This window comes from Micropterus dolomieu, linkage group LG21 (assembly GCF_021292245.1).
Source record: "Micropterus dolomieu isolate WLL.071019.BEF.003 ecotype Adirondacks linkage group LG21, ASM2129224v1, whole genome shotgun sequence".
Lineage (NCBI taxonomy): Eukaryota > Metazoa > Chordata > Actinopteri > Centrarchiformes > Centrarchidae > Micropterus > Micropterus dolomieu.
In genome coordinates this window covers 27,068,420-27,081,360 of record NC_060170.1, presented here as the reverse complement: position 1 = coordinate 27,081,360, position 12,941 = coordinate 27,068,420, and the positions used below count along the sequence as shown (strand labels likewise).

General features: G+C 41.8%; 2 protein-coding genes across 6 annotated transcripts in view; one reads left to right on the top strand and one right to left on the bottom strand.

The window, feature by feature from the left end:
* rtkna (rhotekin a) overlaps positions 1–10,741 on the top strand; it is a 58,369-nt gene extending 47,628 nt beyond the window's left edge. For 3 of the 5 annotated variants that reach the window (XM_046035427.1, XM_046035429.1, XM_046035430.1), the window contains exons 3-11: positions 83–136; positions 3,506–3,623; positions 3,733–3,957; positions 4,132–4,226; positions 4,858–4,964; positions 5,150–5,281; positions 6,325–6,490; positions 6,632–6,736; positions 8,204–10,741. In XM_046035427.1, the coding sequence (XP_045891383.1) occupies positions 83–136; positions 3,506–3,623; positions 3,733–3,957; positions 4,132–4,226; positions 4,858–4,964; positions 5,150–5,281; positions 6,325–6,490; positions 6,632–6,736; positions 8,204–8,919 (1,718 nt within the window). In that variant the 3' untranslated portion in view covers positions 8,920–10,741. Of the gene's footprint in view, positions 1–82; positions 137–3,505; positions 3,624–3,732; positions 3,958–4,131; positions 4,227–4,857; positions 4,965–5,149; positions 5,282–6,324; positions 6,491–6,631; positions 6,737–7,405; positions 7,946–8,203 lie in introns of those variants that run through there. The other 2 variants (XM_046035428.1, XM_046035431.1) reach the window with 2 other exon arrangements.
* Positions 10,742–11,089: 348 nt separating this feature from the next.
* The window catches only part of mblac2 (metallo-beta-lactamase domain containing 2), a 5,208-nt gene continuing 3,356 nt past the window's right edge, over positions 11,090–12,941 (bottom strand). The window contains exon 3 of the mRNA XM_046035364.1: positions 11,090–11,825. Within this exon, the coding sequence (XP_045891320.1) occupies positions 11,652–11,825 (174 nt within the window). The 3' untranslated portion in view covers positions 11,090–11,651. The remainder of the gene's footprint in view (positions 11,826–12,941) is intronic.

The window sequence follows — 12,941 nt, the reverse complement described above, 5'->3', positions numbered from 1 at the left end:
ATACTGATACACACATATCAGTACAGACAGTAAGGGTGATTAACATTTTTGCAGTCTAATCCCCTGTCTGTTGTCGTTACAGATCTTCGAATCCCTCTCATGTGGAAAGACACCGAGTACTTCAAGAACAAAGGAGGTGAGGAGCCAACTCTGTATGTGTGTGAAGACGTTTATTGATGTGTTATTAATGATTTATGCCTTTAGGATTTATTAATGATTTGCCTCTGAGGGAAGAGGTGTGTGGCTTCACACAGTTATGAAATGGCTAATGCAAAGATGTTGAATGTCTGTGAAAGCTATGTCTGATCACAGCGGTGAGCATGGGATTCCTCATGACTAAAGAAGAAAAATCACCTTTTATTGTTAGCTAGAGGGGGGAAACACTGATGGACTTTTTGTTTCCAATTTTAAAGATATGCTAACTGCATTTTATTTACTCTATGAAGGGTCCATAGCACAGTTACTGGAACTGATCATTACAATGTGTTCCAGCTTTACCAGATATCTCTGTTATTTTACGGGAACTGATTTTTTTTTTTGGAAGTGAGAAACTCCTGGCAGCACAACCTGACCCACTGTTCAGTCCTGCTGGCTTTGCCTCTTGGCTCTGAGAAGCAGCAACACACGGGCGCTGAACTGGGTCATTGTTAGTAGGGTAGAGAATACTGCCCTACTAATAATGAAAACAAATGAAATCTGTTGTGCACTTAAGGAACTCCCTGATTATTTTGTCCTGTGGAATATTTTTGTGAACTAGATCATATTTAAATGTTTTTATGGCATTTCAGAATTCATTGGTGCACTGAAAATATAACAGTGATAATCTTTATATGACTTCTTGTTATCCCACCTCCTTTTTATAGAGTCAATGTAGTTAACCCTCGTGCAGTCGCAGTGCTCATTCTCTCAGAAGGCAACTTGAATGGAATTAATCTGTATGACCTGTGCATATAAATGAACTCAAGAGACAGGTAGTAGCCTCTTAACAAAGCTTAATGAGGCTGTTAGTCAAGGTCATTAAGCACACTGAGACATAAACTGAGCCCCGGAGGCAAGGAGGAGAAAAGCAAGTTCCTCTCTCATGTGTCCATCATATTTAAAGTGTTTAAGTGTTGAGCTCATACTTGGAATAATAGGTATGAATATTAAGTGTCAATGTGCGGTAGACCGGCAAGTACATAAGGAGGAGCAGACAGCCTCTCTCTCAGCCTTTTCAGTTGTAACCTTGAATTTGAGAAGTGGCAAAATGATTGGATTTGGTTATGTAGTAGAAGAAGAAGAAGAAGAAGAAAAACACACAATAGAAGATAGTACCATCATGGGTCACACTATTTATACGAAAACAATGATACAAAAGTTACTCTTTCTTATATACACTGATGAGCCATAACATTATGACCTGTGACAGGTGAAGTGAATAACACTGATTGTCCCGTTACCATGGTACCTATCAGTGTGTAAGATATATTAAGCAGCAAGTAAACATTTTGCCCTCAAAGTTGATGTGTTAAAATCAGGAAAAATGGGCAAGCGGAAGGATTTGAGCGACTTTATTATTTATTATTGCGATGGCTGGACGACTGGGTCAGAGCATCTCCAAAACTGCAGCTTGTGTGAGGTGTTCCCAGTCTGCAGTGGTCAGTACCTATCAAACGTGGTCCAAGGAAGGAAAAACAGTGACAGGGTCATGGTGCATCATTAATGCACGTGGGGAGAGAAAGTTGGCCCATGTGGTCCGATCCAACAGACGAGGTACTGGAGGTTAAACATGCTGGTTCTGATAGAACGATGTCAGAACACACAGTGCCTCGCAGTTAGCTGCAGACCAGTCAGGGTGCCCATGTTGACCCCTGTCCACTGCCGAAAGCACCTACAATGGGCACGTGAACATCAGAACTGGATCACAGAGCAATCGAAGATGGTGGCCTCGTCTGATGAATCACGTTTTCTTTTAAATCACGTGGATGACCGGGTGTGTGTGCGTCCCTTCCTATTGGAACACATGGCACCAGGTTGCACTGTGGGAAGTAGGCAAGCTGACGGAGGCAGTGTGATGCTTTGGGCAATGTTGCAATGGGAAACCTTGGGTGCTGCCATTCATGTGGATGTTACTTTGACACATACAACCTACCCAAGCTTTGTCAGAATCAGAATCAGAATCAGTTTTATTGCCAGATATTTGTACACATACGAGGAATTTGACTCAGGATTGTACATTGCTCACGATGTACTTATACAATAATAAAATAATAATATAATAAAATAAAATCAGACACAAACTACAGAGTAGACAACACTAATATACACACTATGAACAAAACAATATAGACATATTGACAAATAGTGTAGTAATCAGAGTGCAAAGGATGCAAGAGTAAACTATTCTCATTATGTACATGTTGAAGGTGGATATGATATACAGGTACACATACACATACATGTACACATGTACACAGTGTGATGGAGCATAGTGCAAAGGATGCTGGAAAAAATAAGACCTATGACCTTATGGCCTGAGGTAGGTGTATTGGTATACAGTATATACAATATGACATAGTCTGAGGAGCACTGAAATAGAGAAATAGAGAATGGTAAATAAATAAATAATAAGTGGAAACCAGTAAACAGACCATGTACACCCTTTCATGGAAACGGTATTCCCAGATGGCAGGGGTCTCTTTCAGCACGATAATTCGCCCTGCCACAAAGGAAAAAATTGTTCAGGAATGGTTTTAGGAACACAACAAGTTCAAGGTGTTCACTGGCCTCCAAATTCCCTAGAATCCAATCGAGCAACTGTAGGATGTGCTGGACAATCATGTCTGATAAATGGAGGCCCCACCTCGCAACTTAAAGGATCTGCTGCTAATGTATTGGTTCCAGATACCACAGCACACCTTCAGAGGTCTAGTGGAGTCCATTCATCAATGGGTTAGGGCTGCAAAAGTGGGACCTAGACAATATTAGGCAGGTGGTCGTAGTGATATGGCTGATCAGTGTATATTTTTCACTGTTATGGCTATGATGGTGTTGCGTTTTGGCACAAAGATTCACCAAATTACCCTAAATCGTAATGAAGCATGCCTAAAAAGCCTGTTTACAATGCATGTGTATTCCCTTAGATAGTTTCTTTTAAATGTGTATAGAATGGTAAGAGTTGTTATCCATCTCTCTTTGGCTACTGAACATTAAAGACCATTGTGCTTTAGTTTCAACCACAAACCAGCAAATAATTCTTCATAGGAATTCTGAGCACAGCTGGCCATTGAGATTGCTGAACTGAAAGTAACAACAGTAGAAGTGCTTGTCAGACAGGTGGAACTATGCATATGCCCTCTTTAGCCGCTGGCCTCAGCACTTTGTTAGCTGGTGACACTGTTTTGTAGCTGAAAATGAGTTTTCAAGTGATGCAACTGAATGAAAGCTGTTGAGATGTCTCATAAATGTGGCATTTCACATTTTTATTTTTCTCTTTTGTTCTGCCTTTCCACTTTATCCTTTGTAGAGCTTCATCGGTGTGCAGTGTTCTGCCTGCTGCAGCTGGGAGGAGAGATCTTTGACACAGACATGGTGATAGTGGACCGGACACTCACCGATATTTGCTTTGACAACACCATCGTATTGTAAGTCACTTGTCTGCCCTATAACAAAACACATGCTCACATACAGCCTGTGAGTGACATTGATATTGTCGTGTTCATCATGTGTGTGTGTGTGTGTATCTGTTCGCAGTAATGAAGCCAGGCCAGGTTTTGAGCTGCGTGTTGAGTTGTACAGCTGCTGCTCAGAGGACGACTACTCAGCAGGAAGCACGCCAAGGAAACTAGCCAGTAAACTGAGCTCCTCGCTGGGGCGATCAGCGGGGAAGAAGCTCCGGGCAGCCATGGAGCCTGGACCATGTAGTCCTGTTAGCAACGGAGGGGCAGCTCCACTTCTGCTGCCAGTCCCCTCTGTACCGTGAGTTTACTATTTAAAAATAGCTAGTTTACATTTTATACATATTGAATAGAGACATATAACATATTTCAAACAGTACAGGTAGGCATATTTATTGATAGGAATATTTTTTCCACTATAAACATGCATATTCAAACAGAATAAATCTCTATCCCCTCTCGTGTGTGTTGACAGGGGCCCTAAGTACCACCTTTTAGCTCATACCACCCTGTCACTGTTACACGTCCAGGACAGCTTTCGCACGCATGACCTCACCATCTCAGGCAACGGTGAGTGGCAGCCTTCATCAATCTGTCTCCTCAGCATCTTTCTCTTTTCTCTGCCAAATCAGCCATCTGTCATTTTTTTGTCCTTCTCCCACTCATCGATGTGTCACTTCTCCTCCCTGCATTCTAATATTTTCCCTTAAACTGAGAGTACTGTGCGTCTTCCCCACTCCTCCCCTCCTTCCTCCCCTTCCTCTCTCCTGCGCCGTCCTCTGACAGACAGCCATTGTCAAGGTCACAGTAATAATGACTGTGCTAGTGAGGTGACTCCTGTGTAAAGCTGTAATAATGTGGGCTAACAAGGGCCCAGAGCCTCAGACAGACAGGCCCCTAGTGTTTTATTCATTGGCCCTTCAGCCTGCTGTAAAGTTTCATTGCTGCACTTCATGACACTCCCTGCAGCTGTCAGTCTTTTACACCCCTGCGCCTTGTTTTGTGTGTTAAAGAGGGGCAGTTTGACATGGGGGAATGTGTGTGTGTGTGTGTGTGTGTGTGTGTGTGTGTGTGTGTGTGTGTGTGTGTGTGTGGATGCATAGGACTATACCTGTTTGTGTGGAATTTTGAATGTCTTTTGGGGATATTTTTATTTATTAATGGTGTTTACTTTTGCCCATCCATGTCTCTCTCCATGTAGAAGAGTGTTCTTATTGGCTGCCACTCTATGGCAGTATGTGTTGCCGCCTCGCAGCTCAGCCTCACTGTATGACCCAGCAGATGATGAGTGGATGTTTAAAAGTTAAGGTAAGTAGGCAGCTGTGTGTGTGACACAATTCCCCACAAGGGTTTCCCTAGTTAAATTTTTTTTCCTTGTTTATTTCTGCCCTTTTCTCCTCCTCCACTTCTCTCCTCTCCTTCTTATGTTGCCATCTCTCTTTGTGTTCCTTTCCCTACTCTACACTTAACTGATCATTTTCTCTACCTCGCAGCAGTTGGGAGGTGACCCTCAGGGTTGGACAAAAGTGTACGCTGTTTTAAAAGGAACAAGCCTTTTCTGCTACCACCGACAAGAAGATGTGGAGGCTAATGTTGAGCCAGCTTTCACCATTGCCATCAACAAGGTCAGCAAAGGAATCACATAAAAATGAAGAAACACTCAATCTCCACAGGTTGATCCAGCCTTACAGAACCCATACAGTTGTGTAGTTGGTAATGCCTTAGGCATTGGTAGCCTAGATGGTAAGGAAGTGGGCTTGTGGATTGCTGCCAGTTTGAATCTTGAGCCAACTGGTAGACTCTGAGCCAAAAAAGTACATAAGAAATGACTTCTTCTCTCAGTAACTTCAGTTAAGGTGCCCTTGAGCAAGGTACTTTGTTGCCCCAGTAGAGTTCCTCAGAAGCCAAAAGTAGAAAACTGTGGTTCTATTGCTGAGCCTTCAGGTGTAACTGTTTAAATGTTAAGCAAGGCTAGAAAAAAACGGGCATGTCTGTTAAATTAAAATCTGTTCTGTATCTTCTTGAGCATTTGCAAACATAAGACAAGACACAGCGGTCAGCCCCACCCAATCAGGAATCATATTTCTCCCATCCCTCCTCCGTTTCTCCAGACACTAAAGAGAAGAACAGTCAGTCAGCCAGTCAGGTTCTTGATCATCTTATTTCCTGTGTCTGTCAGACAGTTGATGCCTATGGGGCTTCTCATTCCTTCCATAGTGACTCATTCGGTCTTTTGTAGCCTCTGACCCTCAGCTCACAGCTGACCTAAAGCCAAGTCAGTCAGAACAGATCAGCTCTGTATGATCCTTTGTTCGTCACTTATCTGTCTCTCCAACAGAGGAAGGAGAGCAGTGTGACAAATGGAACAACACTGCCATCTAGTGGTGATAAACGGTCTAGACATATTTGGAGTGGAACGAGGAGGTGGGAATTGGGAGTCTGCACCTTTTGTTGGATAAGTGCTGAAGGGAAATGGCTGGGAAGATGGCTAATTAGTGGCTTTATTAGTGATGGCTTATTTTCAGCAGGGATTTACAATTACAATTGCCATAATGATCACTTGTTGCAGCACATAATTTTCTTCATTCAGGACTCCTGGCATTCATTGATTCATGATTGTAGTCATTTTGTGGCAGTGATTGTATTCTTTGTTGCTCCTGTGTTTCAGGAGACCAGAATACGTGCGTCGGAGAAAGACCCTCACAGTAAAGTTCAGAATATCTGTATTAGTAACCAGTACGGAGGAGAGGAGGTCACGCACACACTGACAGCAGACAGCCGCGAGGACACACACCAGTGGATGGAGGCCTTTTGGCAACATTTCTATGACATGAGTAAGTACTTGTTATGCTGTAACACAGGAAGTGTGTGTGATATACACCAATATGGCACCCATAGCTGCTTCCATTTCAAGGACATATACTTCTGTATCTGCTGAATGGTGCGTTGAAACAGACAATTTGTCTTCAACACAGGCCAGTGGAAGCAGTGCTGTGATGACTTAATGAAAATTGAACTGCCATCACCAAGGAAACCGGCTCCTGTCACACCAAAACAGGGCTCACTCTATCATGAAATGGGTAAGACCCTGATTTAAATCACTGTGGATATGCAATCAAAAAACATTTGTGGTCACTTATAGCTGAAAAAATAAGTAGAAAAAAGATAAAAGGGAAAGCAGGGAAAGAAAGCACTGTGGCTGAATTGCATGTGACTGCGTGTAGCTTTAATTCCTTGGGTCCATGTGCATGAGAGATGCTGTCAATTAAATTTCCTCTCCAATATCTCAAACTCACACTCTGCTTTACTTCTCTGTACTGTAGATAGAATGGGTCTTATCTTTGACACGCTGACTCACTCTCTGTCCTTTGTTTCTCTGTCTCTGTTTGTCCTTTTAAATTGTCCTTGTGTGTCCTGAATCCATCACTCCTTGGCTTTGTCTCTTTTGTCCTTCTTTATTATTTCCTTGTGTCCTCATTCATTATTCATGACCAACGCCACGTTGTTCCTCAACGTTCACCATTCATTTTTAACGGGTGAATTATCTTTATCCTTGAACAAATCTTTTTTGTTCTCTCATCACACCTTAACATTCATTTCTTTCATAAACACGCATCAACCCTTATTGTTTTTGGTCATGATCATCAAAACACATAAAAACTCTTCCACCTGTTGCACACATCCTATTCACGCCACCCCATCTTTCTTGGCAATCTCCCACTTGGTTTTCCTAACCCTTACCCTGGCAGCCCCACTTGCCACACCCTCCTGTGAGGGTCTTCTGCTGCAGGATAACGCTGTGTCTGCTGAGATTCGTGCTCTGCTCTCATCCTATTACAACGACAGGTGAAGTAAAAGGAGTAGGGCTATATAAATTGTGTTGTGGTAAATCAGATTCAGGTTATTGGCAAGTAGGTTTACACATACAAAGAATTTGCTTTGGTGTATTTGTGCATAACAATAACCATAGTAAGTAGAAAATATAAAGAAAGAAATATAAAGAAATTTTGCAGTCCAGGATTTACTGCAAATCCAAGATTATCCTCATCTGGCCAATAATGAGTAGATACTGCAAAACAGGACAGGCTCGTTATGTTTCATCATCATAAATGAATAATCATCAAGACATGTTTTACGGAGTTTAAGTCTTTTACAATGCATTACTAGACAAACAGAAGATCTGAACACTAATTTGTCTGCAATTTGTCCTCATAAACTCATATATATTAAAAAAACAAAAAATATTTCATAAACTGCAAACATGTCTGTAAATCCATCCAAAATCCAAATGTAACAAAAAATATTCCTTAATTTTGCATTAAAACTATCCTAATGCCTGTCTTAAGAATTTAAGAAAAAGTTATAGTTAAGAAGTTATGACTATATCACCAAGTCAAATGGTAGAAATGTGATTTCTAAAAAACTAAAATCTCAGATTTAAGACAAACAATTATTTAAATATGTCACCTTAAAATCCTTTTTAAAAAACAGGTCTAACCTCAGTATACAGCAGTATAATGATAGGTTTTGCTGCATCTCTCCTACAGTTATTGAGTCATCTGATGACCTCAGCAGCACTGTGTCAGACATCTTGGCTCGGAGGATGCAGGAGCTGGAGCTCCGCAGCCAGCTGGGCACCTCCCCCACCTGGATGTCTGTGTTTGAGGAGAACAACCTCAAAAGCGTTGGCCGCCCCCGTCCCTGTACCTCTCGCATTTCTGGCCACAGCCCCTCCTCCCCTCATCGACTGCCCCGGAGCCCTGTGAGCCCTCATCGCTGCCCACAGACGGCTCTGCTGTCCTCAGATACAAGCCTGACCTCAGACAGCGACAGCCACTGCAGCACCAGTCCCTGCTCTCACCACCGTGGCTGGCCCGAGCCTTCTTCAAACTTCTCTCTCTTGTCATCTTCTCCTTCCCGTGTGAGGCCACGCACTCTGTCGCTGGATGCTAAGCTCAGCACCCTTCGAGGGCGGGGGTATGGAGGAGGTGGGACCTTCCAATGCCCCTGCCAGCCTCCTCCTTCCTCGCTGCTCACCCCACTCCCCATCTCCTCACGTTCACCTCAGTCACAACGCAGCACACAGACCACGCTCTCCTGTTCCAGCTCCACCTCTAGCAACAGCTCCAGCAACAGTGAGGGCAGCCACAGCCCCGAGTCATCTGAGGGAGCCCCCTTCTCAAGGCCCTCCCCAGCTCGACGCAGCCTCAGGAACCTCAGGGCCAGACTTGATCCTCGCAACTGGCTTCAAAGTCAGGTGTGAACTTGTCCTGCCTGACAGACATTTTATGCTGGCCTAAAGGCAACTGTGCTCATTATACCATGGTTTAACTGGCTTAACATATGTGAACCAACCTCAGGCAACCTGCTAGGCCACAAGCACAGCCCTGAGGAGGATAAGCTGCCTCTAGCCTGCCTCCTGGTGGAGGATTGATCATGGAAGACCCTCCTGGGGCAAACTGGAATGTCTTCTAACACAAAAGACAGGTGACAATCACTGCAGGCGACTGTACTTTTCTGGGTTGCCACAATTTTGAAGATGGTCCAAAACTAAATGGGAGGTACTTTGCTTACTTTGAGAAATTATGGCCATGCTGCTTGGGAGAAAGTTATCCTATGAGCTAAGGACTTGCTCCGATAAACACGCCACACAGGGCCCACTGTCTGTCCCTGGAATCTAATTCAGAAACCAGATCATTTTTTTGGTTTTGTCCTCTGCATCAGCCATCCTGGCCACTCAAACATTGTTTCAAGGTCATCTCTATCAATGCACTAGCACTATTTCGACTGGATGTTCAATCCTATCTGTATTTTATAAATAAAGGTTTGCGGTGTTTATGCTATGAAAGCCAATGAGCATGTGGCAGGTCGAACATGCAAGATGAACATAAGGTATAATCAGTTTTTTCGAATTTTAGAAACCGTTGAGTGTGGAGGGAAGGGTTGATGTCTGTTGCCTGTACTGTGATCTACTTAAGTGTACGTATCTAATATTAATACAACAGATGATCATCACCATTGTGGTTCTGCTAAAAATTACTATGCACCATTTAGCTTTTTTGCATGATTTGACTTAAAATGTTAAACTACTTGAGAGCATTTCAACAATGAATCTGGTGAAAGCTTAATTTTATGCAAGTGCTCATACTTACTGTACTGGTTATTACTGTGATCTCTTCAGGGTAAGAATCTGTGCTCTGGTCTTAATTTTTACACATTTATCTGCACAATAATCGATCCTTACAAACAGAACCCTAGAACAAACTGAAATTAACCAAAGCATTATTGAAAACCCAAGCCATACTTATTATTCTGCTACACTGCCTCACTGCAGTAAGAGAGTTCATCATAAGTGGTTCCAGATTATTTCCAATAAAATGTGAAACATTCATCTATCAAATATTATGCAACACTGAAACATTTCTTAGAAATAATTTTATGGTGGCTGCATTCTAGGCAACTTTAAATTAAACTGAGTACTTACATGAAACCAGAGTCAACCATTAGATCATGAGTGATCAAGAGTAAAATGGCTTGTTTGCCACCTGTTTTTGTTATTTATAAGTTATTATCATTTAGACAACTGTTAACAGCAGTTAGTTCTTTCATGTGAAAACAAATCATGCAGGAGAGTCAGTGTCTCTGTCAGTGCAGTCAAGCCTCTTCTTCTCTGTCTTTGTTGTTTACTGTGGCTTTTACTTTGGTAACAGTTTCCACCTTGGGGCTCAGAACTCGGGCAACCATTTTTACTAAGAATTAAAACTGTCAAATGTTTGGACAACAGCATTTGTTACTGTAGATTAATTTTTATAAGTTAACAAATAAACCTCCTCTATTTGTCTTTTGTTACATTATTGATTTTGTTATAAATGCAGCTATATCAATACCTGATTATAATGTTAACAGATGATGTGCAGATCTTAAACTATTTCGAACAAGTAACATTGAATGTTATAACCTTGCAAGTTTCGCAGGCTTTGTGTTCTGCATGTACGCCGTCCTAGAACGCAAACATTAAATGAGAAATGTGGAAATCTCATGTCTAAATAATATAACATTAATTATAATAAATGTTTTTGAATTCAGAACTGACTCTTATTCTTCACACATCCACATGATATGTAATCTTTTAATCTGTTAGAAATATTACATGTAAATCTGTAATATACCCCACTTTATTTAAATTCTGTATAGTATATTACAAAGATAGTCTCAGGGACAATTTTGTTTTTTTCCACCATGTACACTTTTTCCTGCAGTGGGAGACGTTTCTGTTAGATCAGTAAAGTACTTTGCACTTTGAGCAAATGATGGATCACATTCTATGCCTTCCAGCAGCAAATCCCAAAGGAGATACCATCATTTGTGAACGACTGAAGATGAAATTTCATATAGAAGCTGCACTTGTCTGTCTTGTAGAATTATCAAGAAAGGCAGGTAGAACAGAGGCTTTATTGTCGATAGCAATGCCTTAAATTGGTCAATAGTACAAAGTACAGTTACAAACATAGGAGGTAGTCGACACTGAGTCTTCACTGAGCATTGTAAAATGCATAGAGAAATACTATGGCCATACTGACTGTTTCAAATGCCTCAGAGGAGAAACCAAAGCTCCATGCTTTCTGTTTGCAGTGCAGAATTGTACCATTGTTGTGCTATTGCAACTTCACATTTGCTTAAAGTATAAAAAACATACATGTAATAATATTCAATCCAAGAAATACATATTCATTAGTATAGAACAAAATCACAATAATAAATACTTTATATTGTATGCTTATGATGCTGATTATTGACTTATGTAACCCAATAGGGACATTTTACACAAAGTTTGGCAATTATATGATTCTTGTTGGATTACTTAAGTAAATTAACAAGTTTACATCTAGTTACAGATAAATGACGGGTGTCTCCCCTCCTCACCCTCTTTCATGTCCTCCATGAACATTTTTGTTTGTGCACTTGTGCTTCTTCCAGCTACATGATCCCCTCTCATTAGCAGGCACTCCGTGGATTACTTGCCCGCAGCGCCACCCCAGCCAGAGTACTCCAGGCAAAGGTGGAGAATTTTGCAGGGCATGTTCCAGCTCTGCTGATATATGTGGATGCAATCCGGTGAAGCCGCTTTGCACCAAAGGTGTTGTAGTGTCCTGGGAGAACTTGGTCAACCTGTTTAATGAATTTTCCAGTTATTAAACACTTTAAAATGATGTACAGTATGTGGTACAAGAATTTCCAAATCAAGGATCTCAAGGATCGTTTCTCTGTGTACCAATCTGTATCCAGCAGTACGTGGTACGTAGCTCTGATATAAGGATGATTATTACATACAGCAGGAATATAAAGTCAGTTAAATCTATTGCTTTGCATGGAAACTACTATCTTTTCCATTCAACACATTTATATTCTACAAAAAATTGTGTGTCATTATAATGTAAAATCCGATTATCATTGAGTGTAGTGAACTACAATTTACTTGACACTTCTGTTGAAAAACACCATAACAGGAGGCAGACACCATCTCCACATTTAAGAGTAGGCTTAAGACTTTCCTCTTTGATAAAGCTTATAGTTAGGGCTGGCTCAGGTGAGTCCTGAACCATCCCTTAGTTATGCTGCTATAGGCCTAGACTGCCGGGGGATTTCCTATAATGCACTGAGCTCCTCTCTCCTCTACTTTCTCTCCCTCTGTATGCAACCTCATCCCATTATTGCATGTTACTAACACAACTTCTCCCCTTTCTGGTAGTCTTGTGCTTTCTTGTCCCTCTCCTCTCTCCTCCTATCACTTCCTGCAGGGTTTCTGGCTCTGGAGCTGTGGAGTCTGGATCTGTGGCTGCGGGTCACCTGCTTCCCCCGTGTACCTGCTCGACACCCTCTGCTACAACAACTATTGTTACTAGTCCTATTGTTATTATTGTTATTATAATCATTAACATTACGACTGTTACCATTAACGCTACTATAAATATCTGTACCATTTTTCATTTAGTCTATAGCAACATCACCTTTACTGTCTGTACCTCTGTGTGTATATTGTGTAGGCTGCCTCCCTCTCCTCTCTCTTTCCTTCCATCCCTCTCTTTTTCTCCCTGTTCCTCTCCTGCCCTCTCTCTCTCTCTCTCTCTCTCCTTCACCCCAACCGGTCGAGGCAGATGGCCGCCCACCCTGAGCCATGGTTCTGCTCGAGGTTTCTGCCTCTTAAAAGGAAGTTTTTCCTTGCCTCTGTCGCCTAGTGCTTGCTCTTGGTGGGAACTGTTGGGCTTCTGTAAATAGCATCATAGA